Source organism: Artibeus jamaicensis, unplaced genomic scaffold (genome assembly GCF_021234435.1).
Source record: "Artibeus jamaicensis isolate MK-2021 breed Jamaican fruit bat unplaced genomic scaffold, CSHL_Jam_final contig_3114, whole genome shotgun sequence".
Lineage (NCBI taxonomy): Eukaryota > Metazoa > Chordata > Mammalia > Chiroptera > Phyllostomidae > Artibeus > Artibeus jamaicensis.
In genome coordinates, this window is record NW_026521720.1 from 470,746 (window position 1) to 487,463 (window position 16,718).

The 16,718-nt window shown below is 39.2% G+C and overlaps 1 protein-coding gene across 3 annotated transcripts in view; it reads right to left on the minus strand.

Moving 5' to 3' along the window:
• The window catches only part of VGLL3 (vestigial like family member 3), a 49,002-nt gene extending 32,508 nt beyond the window's left edge, over positions 1–16,494 (minus strand). Inside the window, exons 1-2 of one of the 3 annotated variants that reach the window (XM_037130776.2) lie at positions 15,902–16,494; positions 3,248–3,365 (exon numbers count right to left, since the gene is read on the minus strand). In XM_037130776.2, the coding sequence (XP_036986671.2) occupies positions 3,248–3,365; positions 15,902–16,027 (244 nt within the window). In that variant the 5' untranslated portion in view covers positions 16,028–16,494. Of the gene's footprint in view, positions 1–3,247; positions 3,531–15,901 lie in introns of all 3 variants that reach the window. The other 2 variants (XM_037130769.2, XM_037130763.2) reach the window with 2 other exon arrangements.
• Between the last annotated feature and the right edge of the window lie 224 nt (positions 16,495–16,718).

Genomic DNA, 16,718 nt, shown 5'->3' on the forward strand with positions numbered 1-16,718 from the left:
AAACTCCCAGATAGCAATGTTTCTGTAGAAAGACCCCAGGTAAGTGCTCTGTGTGCAAAATGAGTAGAGACTTACGTAAGAAAGAAACATCTGACTGTCATTCACCACCTCGCATCAATCCCTATGCCAAATTCTTCATATACATTATTAAAAAATCTTTATTATATCCCTAAGAAGGGGGTCTCAATAAACACATTATATACTTGAAGTTATTCCCAGAGAGATTTTTAAGTAATTAATCCCAAATCACACTGCAATCAGACAGTAATAAAGCCCAAACATGGACCCAATACAATCCAAAGACTGCATTCTCCAAACCTGCATTGCTTTGGCCATTAATATAAAACTCCTCAAAACTCTCTTCACTAGACATGGGAATCTCAATCATAGCCAACTTATGTATATTTATCTAAAACTGACTGATTCACAACTAAAAACAACTACAGCAAAGTTCTATTCACAAATGGAAAGTATATAATACATTTGAAATCACAGAACTTTACTTTTTTTTACAAATAAACTGTACTCAATGATTTCACACAACTTATTGCTAATAAGCTCTCCAATGAAGAATTTTTTTGTTTTCTAACCTGGGGTACACAGAATGAACTTGGCTTATCTAAGTCAGTCATTTAATCATTCAATTCATACTTATTCCAGATTTTCCATGTAGAAATGCATTATCCCAAGTATTAGGAAATATAATTAGTGGGGGATAGAGAGATGGAAATTGAAGAGCATACTGTGTTTGCCTGGGCTACTCTAATAAATTAAACTGACATAGAAATCTCTAAAAATTCTTGTTCCTACTTATCATTCTTCATGTCGCTCCACACATGCCAGCATTTTTACTTCACATGAAACGTCCTAAACTCAGTCTCCACTCAGGTCTTTACACTGGCTATTCCCTCTGCCTCAAATAATCTTCCCCTAGATACTCACAGAGGAGTACTTTTTCCTTCAGGTCTATGCTCAAATGTAATGGCCTCAGAGAGACTGCTTATCATTACCCTAAAAATGGTATTTGCATTGTGTGATCTATTTATTACCTGTCTCTTCCACTAAAAAGGCTCATGAGTGTAGAGACTTTGACTCTCTTGTCCACTGATGTTTTCCCACTCCCTAGAACATAGTAAGACCTTACTATGTGCTGTGCAAGTCAATGAGTAAGAGAGGAGATAGATTTGAAGGCCAATTTAGGATAATGCCAAAAAATGTAATAATAGTTGCTAAAACATTACCATTATCTACCCTTTCTATACCAAAATTTGATATCTGTCCAAAGGTCTTCTCTATTCAGTCACCCACATTGTAGGGAAAAGAGTGAACTGTACAATTTTTGCATATATACAACACCTCACTTAAAACTTTTTTGGTTATGATGCTATGGACAAATCACTCTGACATTTCACTGTAATTCCGGGCTCTTGTTCCCATGTTCCAGGTTAAATGATTCCTAGTGTTCCCTAGGTCAGCATTCTAAAAGAAGTCGGTATTGTATTTATTACCCTCCTGGCATGAATTATCCTGATAGGATTTATTATTGATATACCAAAATATTAAAGTCAGCTAACTCACTGAAATTTTCTTTTTTTTTTACCCTCTACAAGTTATTAAATGTATTCACCATGTGCTATCAAATAGGATATTGGTTGATTACACACTATCTTAGGTTTCCAAGGATTAAATTCTCAGTGCTGTGGGAAGTCTGTAATATGTACTAATCAAATAAGCAGTTATGATTCCCAGTTCACCTGTCAAGGTTTCAGTCACTTGAGTTTGTATTCCACCTTCCCTTTACAGTCACTGCTTATCTTGCTGTTCTTCATATTTACTAAAAAGATGGAAGGAAGGAAGGAAGGAAGGAAGGAAGGAAGGAAGGAAGGAAGGAAGGAAGGAAGGAGGGAGGGAGGGAGGGAGGGAGGGAGGGAGGGAGGGAGGGAGGGAGGGAGGGAGGGAGGGAGGAGGGAGGGAGGGAGGAAGGAAGGGAAGGAAAAGAAAAAGCATCATATCTACAGAGCAGGCCCAGAAATTCCATATGGCCAGGACCTCTCCCACGATGAAGCAGAACCATTCCTCTGATGCTGAGAGGCCCCTGACCAACCATCACCTCTCACCTGCCCCCTATCGCAGGTAGTCTACCACAGGTGACCAGCCTTTCCTCATCATAAGATCACCTGGAGCACTTGTGAAAGTGTGATTCCCAGAACTTTCTTTTAGAGATACTGATTTAGTAGGTCTGAGTTAGGTGGCCTGCAATCTGTGTTTTTAACAGCACAACATAAATAATTATCAAAGTTGAGCCTGCATCTGAATCACTGGGAGGGCTGGTTAGAACACAGATGACTCTACTCCCGAGTTTCTGGTTCAGTAGGCCTAAGGTGTGGCCCAAGAATCTGCATTTCTAATAAGTACCTATGTGATGCCAATGTTCCTATTCCTGCAAACCACACTCCGAGTTCCAGTTTACTACATGCTTTGAATAACCTCATAAATTCGGGGGGGGGCCATAACACAATTCTTTAAAACTGTCATTGGAATGATGTATGATATTTTTCTCCAACCTGGCAAATACCTCATTGAAGATGTCAACCAACAATCTGCAGTGAAGTAGTAATCAGATTCAAATACATCTCTGTGACCTCAATCTAGAGGGAAATGAAGAAGAGGACGCCCCATCTGCTGTTTTACTTTACCGAGGTAAAAAGAATAGTCTAAACCACGTAGCCAGACTCAGTAATATCTGGACTGTACACAACAAGGAGTTAATACCGCAACAAAGCAGGACAGAGAAAGTTATTAAGAGAACACAGAGGCTTTCACAGTTTGTGTTCATGGGTCAGACTCAGATCTCTGCTATGTCACCACGTAGCACCTAGTGGAATGAGCAAGAGCTAATGTTTAAAAGCCGATCCAGACACGCCTCTTATTTAGACATCCAAATTGGGCCATCGGGGTTGAAGGAATGGTGCCTCGCAGCTAGATCCTGCCATTCTAAACCCCGGCCAGTTGCATCACTACTTTCCATGAGGAATTTAAGGGGTGTGACTGCATCTTTTCCAACCCTGCATTCCACATGTGACAAAACTGATCCAGCTGTTTGTCTGAAAGAAATTCCTTGCTGTCCCTAAAAATTAAAAAGCAAGTGGATATCCGTCTTCAGGGGCAAGTCTCCAGCTGGAACCTGGTACAGGCGGTTGCAAAACAGAGACAGGGCCCTGGAGAGCATCTGCTTCTAAATTCTTACCTCTCCATAGGGGGGTTAGCCCCATCTTGCTTTTTGAAATGGCAGATTCTGGATGGAGGGTGCTGGCTTGGCCCAAAGCTCTTGAGAAGTGTTCATCCACTACTGACCCAATGTCTCCCTGGAAATAAGTGAAAAGGACACAGCGAGAGTTAAGGTACTCCATCTCGGCAGGCTGGTCTTTCTCCTCCTCCTCCTCCTCATCCTCCTCCTCCTCCTCCTCTTGTTTGCTGGGAAGGGTGACTTCCAGAGAGTCCTGCATCTTGCTGTATACCGCTAACTTCTTCTGGGATGGAATAAACAAAACACAGTATCACAGACAGTTTGTAAAAAAGCATTAACTAGTTAACATTCCAATTTTTAAAAATCTAAATATTAACATATGTTCTCAAATTGATTCTTCTTCATCTGTTTTACTCCATTTTCCCCTCCCCAAACCAGCTTTCTCTTTCCCACCCTTAGAAAAATATCTATCTTGAATTTAGAAAAAAATTAAACTCCTTTATCAGATTGTATATTTTCAGATTATGGAAGTTTTTTGTTACTCTAGGTACACCAAAACAAGAACAACTTTAATGAAAATGTGACAGATTTCTTTCTATTTTCCATATTCCATTTATTTATTTCAAACATTTAATGCACAACAACTTTATAGTACGGAACAGAGACAAACGGGGGATAGGAAGCCTAATCGTCTCAGGGTGGGGTGGAGAAGAAGAGAGCTTCTCATAAATAAAATAAAATAAAAACAAAAATGTAACATCTTCTAAAAGGATCTGGCAGATGTGCCCAACTCATTTCTCAAAAATCAAACAATAGCAACAAAATAAGTCTGTGTGAAGATTCATTTTGCATGGAACATATTTTTCAGATGTTTCACACACCACCATTATCACAAAAGGGAAGAAAAGGTATTGTTGTGGCTTAAAGAAAACGATACAAGATTCTAGCAATGGCTGGTATGGCTTTCAATTAAAATGAGAAAGTCTGATGACTTTAAAATATTTTAAAACATACATATCATTATAGGGATAATAGCAGTTCATATATTATGCCAGTGCTTATAAAACTTTATATTTATCAATTACCCAACTTGATGCTTACAATTCTATGATACAACATGGTTATTGTTACTATCCACATCAGACAGGAAGACACTAAGGCACAGAAAAGTGAAATATTGTGTCAAAGCTCACAGAGCATGTAAGTGGTGCAGCCAGAATGTGTAATAAAAATATGTAGGTGTGCCCATGCGTGTGCATGTATGTACATGGAAGGGAGCAGGGGTGGGTCTTTGCTGTGGGAATAAAAATTTCCAAAATGTTATATTTTATATTCTTTCTCTGCCTGGTAAGTTCTTAGTTGCTATATTTTTATTTTCCTTTTTCAGTATTTCCAAACTTTTTTTATTTAACAGATATTGCTTTTATTGTCAACAATTTCAATGTAAAATAGATGTAAGAAGTTAATGCTAAAGATTATAAAATTCATTATCCTAATGACAAAATGAGCTTTGTATTGTCTGTAATGCTGATCCTTTGTCGCGTTTTTAATTTCAGAAAAAAAATGCACACTGGAAAGTGAATGTGAGTTGGAAAAAAATCATTGTAGAATACACAGTAAGCACATAATTTTGCTATCAAAATGCTATCAAAACACAACCTAGACTCTTCTGTTTCTAGGTAATTACTAGGTATGGATGAAATCTATAGCCAGAAATTATGAAAGCATCATTCAATAAGTTAAACCCTTTCCCCTAGCAACGAGTTTGTTCTTCTTGTGTGAGATAAGTCCTGAAATGTTCAGGTATACTGTGAGCTGTGGTTTCACAGCTGAAAGCTTATTTAGGGGCTGCTATTTAGGGGTGTGAGCTGAAGCTTATTTAGGGGCTGCTATTTATAAATATGTGCATTGATTTTTTTATTTGAAGTATGTGTCAATATAATTATCACTTGTTGATAAATATTGAATCCCTTCCTTGTAAGTGGACACGTCCTGTTGATGAGTAGGTGATTGTAATGCTGAGTGGTTACATTCCCTACAGTCTCTTTTGCACAGATTTGAACATGTTCATATTAAACTTCAATAGTCAAAGCACCACAGTAACCTAAGTTATGTATAAAATTAGGGGATGGATCTAAATGACCTCTGAAGTTACTCCTCGTAAATTCCCTTATAAAATTAAATGAATGTTATGATTTATGAGTCAAATCACAACACTGCTCCTCTAGGCCCATTGCACATTCACTTGAAGTCACGCAGTATTTAGGTTGTATCCACACTCCCCACCAAGCACTCTGGCATATTAGAAAGACACTGTTTTCATCTGGAAAAGAAACTAAAAGCAATCTACAAAGTAGCTTCACTGTCCACAGGAGTTCATTTTTACCTATGAAATTCACTTATTTTTTTCTGTTAATGTCCAGCTAAACATCAGTTTGTGAGAATCAAGTTTTGCAGCTATTGTTTCATTTGTTTAATATTAACATTTATTTTTTAGATTAAGTCCCTGTTGTGTTAATTGTCCAAAGAAAGACATTTTATTTGATCACAATTAGCAATTATTAGATTAAATAAAATTAAAGTTTTATATATGAAAAATTTGTACACTGAAAATCCTGATATAAAGGTAGCATAATAATATGACCTATACCAATAATAAAGTATTTTAATTTTTAATTAATGGTGATTGAATTTAATCTACAGATTTTCTATCTATTTAAGATTACAAAATTTTCTAAATGTGAAATAATTTTTATTATTCTTTTTAAACCATTGTTGAATGGCTGAGTACAAATAAATTATTCTAAAAATGACATACTACTCAATATAAAATGGGGGAAAATTGAGCAAAATCTGCTATTGTATCATAATACCCTCTTTACTTTTAAAAAATTATTCTTTTGTTGATGGATGTATAGATTCCCTCTACTCTTTATATTTCATATGTATGTTTTAGCCTGTACAGGCACATATGCATTGATGTAAATACATACTAATATTATTTTTTATATGCAAACACTTGTGATTCTATAAAAAATATCTGTATTGACTCCTTTAAGTAAAAATTTTTGGAAATATTATAAAACATACTTTCTCTTGCAACTCTTAAGGCAGGTCTACTAATTAAGTAAATTTTCTTAGAGACTACCAAACAAATAAAATGAATAGGGAGCCTGCGATATATTTACCAATAGGCAGAAAAAAGGCATGTCTGTCATTCATTCCTCCTTGTAATTTTCTCAGATAAAATTGAGTCAATTTTCGCAAATTACAGTGGACCCATTTAAATATTTACATTTACAACACATACGCACACCACACACACATTTATAGCCTCACCATCATCATCAGTGTCTAAAGAGAGAATTCTAAAGTATCCAAATGGCCTGAAAGCTAAGTAAAATTTAATCTGTACACATTTTTCAAAAATCAAATGTGAGCATGAAGAAAACAAAACACAGGGTTTAAACAGCCATCAATTCATATGCTGACATTGACAACATCCTAATATTCTTCTCCGTAGACTCAAGCCTCAGCTACTTTCTGTGACTTGTGGTTTGATGACTGTAAATCAGTTCTTTGCCTTTTTAAAACTATGTTACTCATCTGTGCTCTTCTGTATTGCCCTGGTGTTTGCTCTCTGGAATAAAACTTCCCTAGTGTTACTCACTTTCCTCCGAAAAATATAGAAATGTTCAAATCTCAGATCATCAAAACCTAGATACCCCAAATCAACACTGACAGGCAGTCTAGCTCATATTTTCTCAAAACATACAGTCGCTTTCTAAAAAATTTACGTGTCTCAGAAATGTGCATGCTTTTCTTATGAGACCCTGAAAATTTGTTAACAAAAATAAAGAAGCCATTCAAAGAGACTTCAAAAACTACAAATTGGTTTATTTAATGCACATTAACTGGCTCATCCCTATCCCATAGTAATAATGATTATTACCCAGGTAAAAGGACACTCCAGTTAAGAGAAAGAGGGAATGAGTTAATAGCCACTAAGTTAAAACGGACTCAGGAAGAGGTTAAAGGAGCCGTGTGAAGGAGGCGGCCTAGAGAGTGTCAACTGTGCCCACCACCTCGCAGCCTGCCGGTCAGGCGCAGCAGAAACAAACCTGCGCAGGAATGTGCAGGGGAAAGGGTTTGTCTGACAAGAGAAAGACTTCCATGTCAGGAGCCAAATACCACTAACTCCCCAAGGCTTAAGCCTACAAAATGCCAAATGATTACTGTGCATATGTGGAAACTTTTTTCCTAAGGAAACAAAAGTATTTTAATGAATCATTGGATATTTGAAAACAGCTCTTTGCTTTTTTTCTCTCTCTCTCTACTGGCTGTCTTCTCTAAATGCAATATTTTTTTTTAATTTTCAAAACATGCTTGAAGTCTATAAGAGTAGCCTACAATACCAGCTAGCCAGGAGTAACTGTTTCAAAATTGTAAAGTCCACAAAAGCATCACATTGCTCTTTGATCATATTTTTCTGAATCGATTTGAATAATAGATTTTTAAATACATCTCAGAGAGACTTGATATTTTCATTCTTAGCCTATTTGGAAGAGAAGGAATCAGGTTATGGGAGGGTGGGTCAAGAGAAGGAGAATATGCCACAATTTTTAATATATTTTTGATTAACTCTCTCTCATATGCATTTTGTCCAAATAATTATTCCCAACTTACATATGAAAAAACTAACTTCATTTGCTAGGTTCATCTAACTAGTAAGTGGCAGAGATGGAATTAGAACCTATTTCTGTTTGACTACAAAGCATGTACCAAGAAAACAGACTGAAGGAAATGAGTCTCTATATATTTATTCTAACTGAATAGATAAACAGACACCCAGAGTCAACATGGCATCATGAGCTCACTAAGGAAAGTCTAAAGTTATCGATAACATTAAAAAATTAGTAAACATGTGTCAGAAGGATGACTGTTAAGAAAGGCAAAATATCTGTATATCTCGATGAAACTGAACTTCTGTACCTAAAAATGTACTGTCCTCCCAACAAGTCAGATACATAAGGGAACTGCTGACCATTTTTCTGGAAATCTTACTTTGGGAGAGTGAGCAGAGACAGTTTGTGAGGCACAGTCATACATTGAGATACTGTTTGTTTGCTTTTTTTCATTTGTTTTGTTCTAAACATTGTCGGGATCAAATAAAAAATAATATTAACACAATCAGCTACTTTTTCCCACACTTGCCTCTCAATGGTTCTGGTCATTATCAAAAATCAAACCCATCTCCTCCGAGAATGAAAATTTTCCAGTTTCGAGGATGTTCAAGAAAACTATGCCAGATACTTACAATTTCAAATTTTTCATTCCCACAATATTTTAAACAATGATCATAAAATAAGGGTAAGTGTTTTTTTTCAAACCAGTGACTATGGAATGAAATGATAGTTCCAATGTATAAATTTCCTAGATGCTTATATAAGCCTATTACAAGACTTAGGGCATGACTGCATTTTTAAAAAATTTATCTGTTATTCATTGAATCACCAGTTAATTCCTATTCTGTGTCAGTAACTGTACAAGGACTTAGAGACACAAAGAAGGAAGTCATAACCTTCTTCTAAACTTGTAGTTGGGAAAACATTATAAGGGCAATAGAAGAATGAAGAACATCTTGGGGTTTATCCATATAGTAATTGTGTTGTTTCTCCAAGTAGCTAATATTCAAAAATGTAAAAATAACAAAAGTAAGAAGGTAACATTAGGTAAGTTACTCTTTCCTTGTTTCAAAGGAAACATATATGGGAAGGGGCCACACCAGAAAGAACTGGAATGAGAGAAAGGATTTAACCAAAACTACTCCATGAGTCTGAGTAGCCTCTGGCCCCCCAGCTTCCTCTTCTGAAAATGAGAAATTTTGACTTAATTATATTAGAAGCCTGGTCCAATTCTATATCCTAATAAGCAGCATGCTGGAGCTCTAGAAAAATTCACACTTAATTTTGTTTCTTCCATTGGCTGCCTCATCTGATTTTGCTGGACACTAGCCAAAAAAATCCTACAGACCATTGAAGATTAATTCATTTTCAGACACGGTCATCTAGCCCAATTCCTACGAATTAGTCTCGGTACTTCTTTTATCTGCCTTCACAGTAACAAGAAAGAATGCATCCTTTGAGTCCCCCCACTAAATCCCGCATGGACAAATGTTTTGGCATATGAAAATAATACACTTTTAAGAGCAAAAGACACCTGTTTACTTAATTACTTTAAGTCATTCTCTTTTTTTTTGTATACTAAAGTACCAGATATGTGAAAAATAGTTCAGTTACCCCAGTTCAGACCACACGTGTAAATTGCTGGCATAAATCTGGTATCCACCAAAATATCTATAAATATCTATAAATATGGCATTTATGACTTGTTTCTAACAGCAGATGTTTGGGTCTAATGGTTCAAGGCCTTCTTAGGGTCTTCCTAAATGAATAGTTAAAACAGAAAACCAGCTGCTTAATGATATGCCTTTTGAAAGATTCAGGGCACAGTTTTGCCCCAAATTATTTCCTTCACTTGTCTCTGCCAGAGACTAATATTCAAATATTAGATATTTTGTTTCTATCTCTTTAAGGTAATTTTACTATTATTTTTCAGCCATAACTTATATGTATATCACTCTGTACCAATTTCAGATGTATAGCAAAGTGTCCAGAAAACTGTGCACTCTACAGAGTGGTACCCCTGCTGCTCTGAGCACCCACCTGGCCCCAAAGCCAGTTATCCCAACAGCACTGACTGTATTTTTCATGCTGCTATCCACATCTCTGTGGCTGTTCTGCACCTACTAATTCATAATGCCAAATCCTTTCCCTCTTTCATTCAGAAGGGGAGCTGGGGAGCTCCCCTTCTCCTCTGATAACTCTCTATCGTTGAGTCTGTTTCTATTTTGTTTCTTTAGCTCATCAGATACATATAATTGAAATCACATAGTATTTGTTTTTCTCTGACTGGCTTTCACTTCGTATGATATCCTCTAGGTCCATCCATGCTGTTGCAAAAAGTAAGATTCCCTTACTTTTTACAGTTGAGTACTATTCCATTATGTAAATGTACCACAGCTTTTTTACCCACTCATCTCCTGGTGGCCACTTGGGTGCTTCCCAACCTTGGCGATTGTAAATAACTCTGCAATAAACATAGGGGTGCTTATACTCTTTCAAATTAGTGTTTTGCATTTCTCCAGATATATTCCCAGAAATGGAATCACTGAGTCATAAGACTATGTTGTTCTGGAAATAATACCTTGTTATTACCTATTACTAGATGTACTACTCTGGAATTTTTTCAAAGCTAAGTGGAAACAGGACTTATGGGTATAATGGGATCCAGGTTAAGCATCAAAATTTTAGAACGACATTTATCTAACTCACAAATTTGCTTTAGGATCTTCCCTGAGCATTCTGAACTTAATATTTTCAGCCTCAATGGAAATTCTCTTTGCAGGGAAAGATATAAGACACACACACACACACACACACACACACACACACACACACTGCCTAACAAAGTCAGCTCAATATATCTTCCATAACAGCCCAAAGAGTCGGTGTATGGTATGGTTCCAGCTTCTGAACACCCTCATTTCTTTTGGTATGGGACATAGCCCTGCCACCCCCAACTTTATATGTGAGACTTAATAAGTGCGAGGTGAAGTAGGAGTTCCTTGAGTTTCTCCAAAATACCTTTCACTTAAATTTCCGAATGGTGTTACCTTGTGCTGGCATTTGGTTTCCTGGCAAACATATCCTCACCATGCATGATTTTATAGGTCTTAAGCCTGTGTCTTTGCTATCATTATTGTAATCTTCACTTTAGTTGACTGCCAGACACAACAGCTCAGTTTAGTTATTTAAAGTCAAATTTCTTCCCTAGCTTTGAATTTTCTGGCTGGAAAGTTATCGGGAATATAAAACTGTGGGGCGCTTTTAGCTCCTAAGTCTCTGCAGTCAAGTTAATTTGTGTAGTGTGGAATTATGGGGGCTGGTCTTTCTCAGAGAAGTCATGTATGAATTCTTATAAACCCACTTAAGTCCTTGTTTATGGTTGCAAGAAACTTAGATACTCCACCTTAAATAAGTTGACTGTGCATTGAAACTACCTAAGATATAATTGTATCCCTTCCTCCTAATGAACCTAAACTTATGTTGGCATGGCAATGATATAGGAGGCACTTAAAGCTGACTGTTAATACCACTTCCTGCATACTATTTTAAATAAATAAATGTTCATTTGCTAAGTGGATATTCTACCTCATCAACAAAGGATGCAACATGGATAGCAAAAGTCATTAGCATAATACAAATGCTTGCAAAAGGACTTTGGAATGCCTAAACTAAAAAAGTACACTACCAAGGACTTGGAAAGAATTTCAAGCTCCAAGGCCAAAAAAATCTACTGCATATTAATCTTCTTTATCAGAGAGTTGATTTGGAGCATAAAAGACAAGAATAAGCTTATTGTGCAAGAGAGAAAAAAATAAAAATTTTGAGAGACTGCATGGTATGGTGGAAAGATGCTACATTGGAGAACAGGGAATTTGATGATTCTAATTTTGTCACCATTTAGCTTTGAGAAATTTAGTCAGGCATCTCAGTCCTATGAATATCCATATTCCCATTTATAAAAGGAGGGCTTGAAGCACGTTTTTACATTCTTTTTTCCCCTGACAAACTGAATCCCAGAGAGATTTTATGACTAAACCAAGGTGGCAAAGTGCAGAGAAAGAGTTTGAAAAAAACTCCTTACAAACGTATAACTGGGAGTTTGCCTCTCAAGGGTGTTTAATTCTTTCAAGTGAAAGCATGTGTACAGCAACTGTCACTCTTGAAGACCAGAGAGTCAATGTGTTCTAACTTATATGAAGCCCAAAGTACGGTTGTTTGGCATCCCTATGTCCAATTAGAAAACTAGCAATTGTCCTCTACTTTCACTACCCCATCTATAAATTATTCCTGATGTTAACATTATACATATGGGGAGCAGGGTAGGGTTAGAGGACAGACTGTCTACATTTAAGATGAGAAATCCACCGGGTGTGAAGAAAATCTATGATTTCATATCATCTCCCTCAATTTTTCCTGACATACACTTTGAAGTTTTCTTCTTGGTTCCTATTGTCACTGTTAGAACACAAGTGTATTTCATTTCTTTCTACACACATTCTGCAGTGTCATCATTTCTTCGAAGCATGTGCTGAGAGACCGAGTCAAGAGTTCTCTTGAGATGCTAGGGATGTACTATAAAAGGATGGTAGGTACATGGACCAGGGAGTTTAGCATCCCTCGGCAAATCCTGACTTTGTAGAGCACGATGTCAGATTTACGCACATCCATGCAATTTCTAGGAATTAACATCAGGTCCTAAAAATTTACTTTTGGGACATACTTACATAGTACTTTGATTCATTTCACCTACCCTCTGCCTAACACATTGCAGTGTAGCCTGATTTCTATGCAATTAGCCACGGCTTGAAGATACCAACCTATTACCCACCTACAATGTATACATTCAATTTAAAAAGTAGCTTATATTTGTGCTGTTAGGAAAAAGCTGGAAGGACACATGCATAGAGTATGAAGTTCTATTGTTTCAAAAAGAATGTTCAGCTATATGATCATGCACTAAGAGGAAACATACAGCTATGTTTAAAATCCATTATAATGAAGCATTTAAAAATATATACCAATTTACAAAGACTTCAAAGCTATATAGAATTGAAGAAAAAAATCAGTTCAAAGATACAGTACTACAGTTGAACACAGAAATAACATAAAACTTTAATGCACTATTTCCTAACATTTTATAAATGACCATTAAACTTTCTTTATAACTATTATTTTTTCTGCTTCTTTCCTTTTCAGCTCCTCAACAAATTAACTTGCAAATGCAGTAGAAGTTGTAGCCCTTATTTTTGTCTCCTAAGCAAGATGGTATTAGAGGCCACTTCCCATGTACGGAGAAAATAATCTTCATGGATAATAATGATAAAACCTTATGGAATGCAAAAACAACCAAAATATGTATTCTCAGATGACTACTTTAGGGCCAAGTCAATATTAGTCCCACTTCACCCACGCACCGCACAGTCTAAAAATGCTGTCAGCCTGATAAGAATTTCCTGATTCATTTTTTTCCAATAGAAAATATAGGTCATCAAAATAAACTCCTGACAGTAAAAGAACAGTAGTTATAATACCAAGCCTCTTTTCAATCTGTTAGCCAGTTATAGGGAAATAGTTTCTTTAGTTGATTAAAAATTAATCTCAAATAAGCCATTTTGATAAAACCCACACAAAAATTTCCAAGCATATCTCTCAACTAAGTTACTCAGGTCAACCCAGCCTCACAGCTATTCACACGAGGTCTCCAGAATTTGGAAGTACAGTGGAAGCTGATTGCCATTTATGAATCGGTCAATGCTGATAAATCAGGTAACAAAGACAGTTCCTTCTTCAGTTTGTTGATGGGCTCAGCAAAAGAAGGAAATTTGGGGACTGAGTCTCGGGGCTATGACAAAGTTTAAATAGGGGCTGGAGTTGTTCCTTACCAAAAACTAAATGTTATGACTTGCAATTTATAATTTTTCTGATATTGACTTTTGTTTTCTACCTCAAAAAATTATTACAAAACTAACCTCATCAAAAGTTTGTATTTTAAATAGAATTTTTTTACAACTCTACAAGAGAAAGCTTTATTCACAATGTCTACTAGTTTGAGTTATTTTTATGGGGAAAAAATGCCTTCCTGAATGTTTAGTAAAGTTTGAGTCTGTTGCAGGTCCACATTCCAGCTGATAATTGAGGGCCTTTACAGTGTCTGAGATGGAAGGAAGGAGGAAAGGGTGGTTCATCGGGGACAGTGTGTTTACAAATCACATAAACCGATTCCCATCACCTATTTGCCTCACTTGCCTAAATTGTACTAAGTGATTTTCTCCGTTATTTATATCTTGTATAATTAAAGCCAATGAAAAACAAACAGTATGACCAACATGTTTGAATCTGTCACCCTTGACCACAAATTACAAAATGTCTTCCCATTCTCCTCCCCAAAAATAATCTCTGAAAGGCTGAACCTGCTAAGTATTAAATAATAATAATGATAGCAAGAAAGTGGGGTTCCTTCCTCATTTGTCCTAGCTGGTCCTTGTTAACCTCATACTGTGTGGCAGTTAAACCTGTGGCATGTACCCTTTTTGAATCGGATGAACTTCACAGTCCCTAAATTCTAAACAGAAGTTATGTTCTTTCCAAAGAATAGCACTACAAATCTAGCAAAGAGACAGAAGAAAAGAAAATATAGAAATTAAAAGTCCAGATTAATTAAAGAGCCACACCCTTAAGATCAACATAAAACACATGGTTCCTAAGAAACTTTAAAAAATCCATAAATTCAATGGACTATAGTTTTCTAACCATATCTAGGTCCCTAGTAAGTGTCTTCATAACTGTAATGTTTTTTTGTCTTACAGAGCCATCCCAGTCTAATTCTCGGGGCCCGAAGACCCTATTTTGGTACAACCTAGTGCCACATACTGACATGTGTTTTATGCAGTGCTGTCTAAGCCTTGATGCACATTCTGTTGGTGTCCAGAGAAGAATGCCCAGGGGTACCTAGTGACAAAGTCCCCAGACCCTTACTCTCTCTTCTGAAGGAACTATAGTGTATCATCTCCCTGGTTCCGAAACCTCTTTCATCAACAGCATTCCCAGTCACTCTTGACATGGTGGAGAACCAGTGATCCGAGGTTACCTCTTGGCCAGAAGGGAACACACAACACACTTCCAACAAACAACTATAACACCTTTCTGCTTTGGTGGAATGAAAGGTGAATGAGGGTGGAGAGAGGGTGAAGAGGAAAAAGGGGGTCAAAGATATAGTGACAGAAGGAGACTACGCTTTGGGTGAACACACAATGCAATCCACAGATGATCTGTTACAGAATTGTACACCTGAAACATTTAATGTTAATAATCAATATTACCCGCCCCCAAATTTAATTTTGAAAAGTGAATGAGGAACTTGGGGATCGATCCCTGTCCCCTAAGTCACAGTCGTAAGAAGACACACTCAGCAAAGAAGTTCTAGTACCGTTCGCTAGACGTTACACTAAACCCATGCTTCACCATTAAAAACTCAAAGGGCCATTTCCTGACCTCCTTATGTAGGTCGCCTCGACAGTGTCACATTTTCATACCTCGAATCAAGAAAAAAAAAAAAAAAAACCCTGGCACACTCTACCTTTCCAAAGAAAACGAAACATTTGGTTTAAGGGAAGTTTACTCACATACTCCTAAGACAGATGCCCTTGGTGAGCTTCAGAGAACTGAGCCCTAAGAGCTAGGGTGGCTGCTCATAGCAGCCTCTGGGCTCCGGTGACAACACTGAAAGAAGCCCCCAGTCGGTGAAGCCTCACTTCGAATCCCCACCCGTCCCCCCAGGGGGCTCGTCCCCTCCTGAAGCCTCTCCTCCTCTCTCCGAAGGCTCTCTGCTCCCGGGCGCGCCCGCGGCTCCCGGAGCATCCTCCGCGCCCCAGGTCCCGGCCCCACGTCGCCAGAGCCCCAGAGCGATACTCGCGGCGCCCCTCGCCCCCGCCCCCGCCCCCGGCAGGCTGCCCGGTCGGTGACTCACCTGCTGGCCAGGTTGGGGCGCCGGGTGGTAGTAGGCTGTGGGGCAGGTTGCAGCTGCCACAGGGTTGGGCAGATACTGGGGCGCTCCATACGGCTGGGGGTGATACATCACCTCCGCACAACTCATGGCAGCCGGGGCAGCGGCGGCCCCCGAGCTGCCGCCGCCGGTCTACGCGCTCGCGCGCCCCGCGCCGCCGCCGCCTCTGTCGCTGCTCCGGCTGCTACTGCGGCGAAGGCGGGTCCTCCGAGGCCGTGGGCTCCGCGCGGGGCGCGGGCTTGGGAGGGGTTGGCAATCAGCGGGAGCCCGTGCGCGGGCACCTTCATCTTCGGCCCCTCCGGAGGCCCCCTGGTCCGCGCTCAGGGAGCGGCTTGGGAACGCAGCGGCCCGCCGCGCGGCGGGGGCATGACAGTGCCCGGTCCCGCGAGGGCAGCCGCAGCCCCGGCCCGGCTCGGGCAGCTCTGCTTCGCTTGCACACAACGCACGCCCGGGGCCCGTCCTGTCCTCCGCGCTCCCAGCCGGGCGCAGAGGGAGGGGTCCGCGGGGGAGGCGGGGAGCGCTCGGCCTCCCCGGGCTCTGACGCGGGGAGCCGCGCAGTTCCTCCAACCGTGTCCGCGGCGGGCGGGTCACCCGGCAGGGGGACCTCGGCCAGGGCCGGCTGCGGATTGGAGCGAAGTTTGAAGCCCTCTCCGCCTCCCGGCCGCGGGACGGTGGTGGGAGGGGAATGGTATGGAAAGGCTCCGCGCCCTCAGAGCGCCGCGGGTTTCCACCCTGTCCCGTCACCTGCCCGGCCGGGGGACGGCTTCGCAACCCCAAGGAG